At 58.6% G+C, this 440-nt stretch overlaps 1 protein-coding gene across 1 annotated transcript in view; it reads left to right on the top strand.

Moving 5' to 3' along the window:
• Positions 1–440, top strand: part of ZNF541 (zinc finger protein 541) — a 28,006-nt gene that overhangs the window by 24,709 nt on the left and 2,857 nt on the right. The window contains exon 16 of the mRNA XM_015569316.1: positions 18–158. Within this exon, the coding sequence (XP_015424802.1) occupies positions 18–158 (141 nt within the window). The remainder of the gene's footprint in view (positions 1–17; positions 159–440) is intronic.

Raw genomic sequence — 440 nt, 5'->3', positions numbered from 1 at the left:
CTGTTTTATTTCCCTAGATCCAGACCAAGACCGTTGCCCAGTGTGTTGAGTATTATTACATCTGGAAAAAAATGATCAAGTTTGACTGCGGCCGAGCCCCAGGGCTGGAAAAGAGGCTCAGGAGAGAGCCGGATGAAGCAGACAGGACAGAGGCAAAGGTAGAGGGCCTGGCGTTTGGAGTTCAGTGCTGATCTGGGTGCCCGCTGCCTGTCCATGCTGCCCGTCCATGCTGGGGGTGGGGAGGATTTCCCTGCGAGGACGTCTGTGCCCTGTGTCCCTGCGCCTCCCTCCTAAGGGCTGAGGGTCAGCCCCGCCCGTGGTTTCTGCCCCCTCTGCAGGTCACGTGCAGCCCTCGAGAGAGACCTAGCCACCGTCCAACCCCCGAGTTAAAGATAAAGACCAAGAGCTACCGGAGGGAGTCCATCCTCAACTCCAGCCCC

The sequence above is a fragment of the Myotis davidii genome, unplaced genomic scaffold (genome assembly GCF_000327345.1).
Source record: "Myotis davidii unplaced genomic scaffold, ASM32734v1 scaffold566, whole genome shotgun sequence".
Taxonomy (NCBI): Eukaryota; Metazoa; Chordata; class Mammalia; order Chiroptera; family Vespertilionidae; genus Myotis; species Myotis davidii.
The sequence above is the reverse complement of the archived record's forward strand: the minus strand, read 5'-3'. Positions and strand labels throughout refer to the sequence as shown.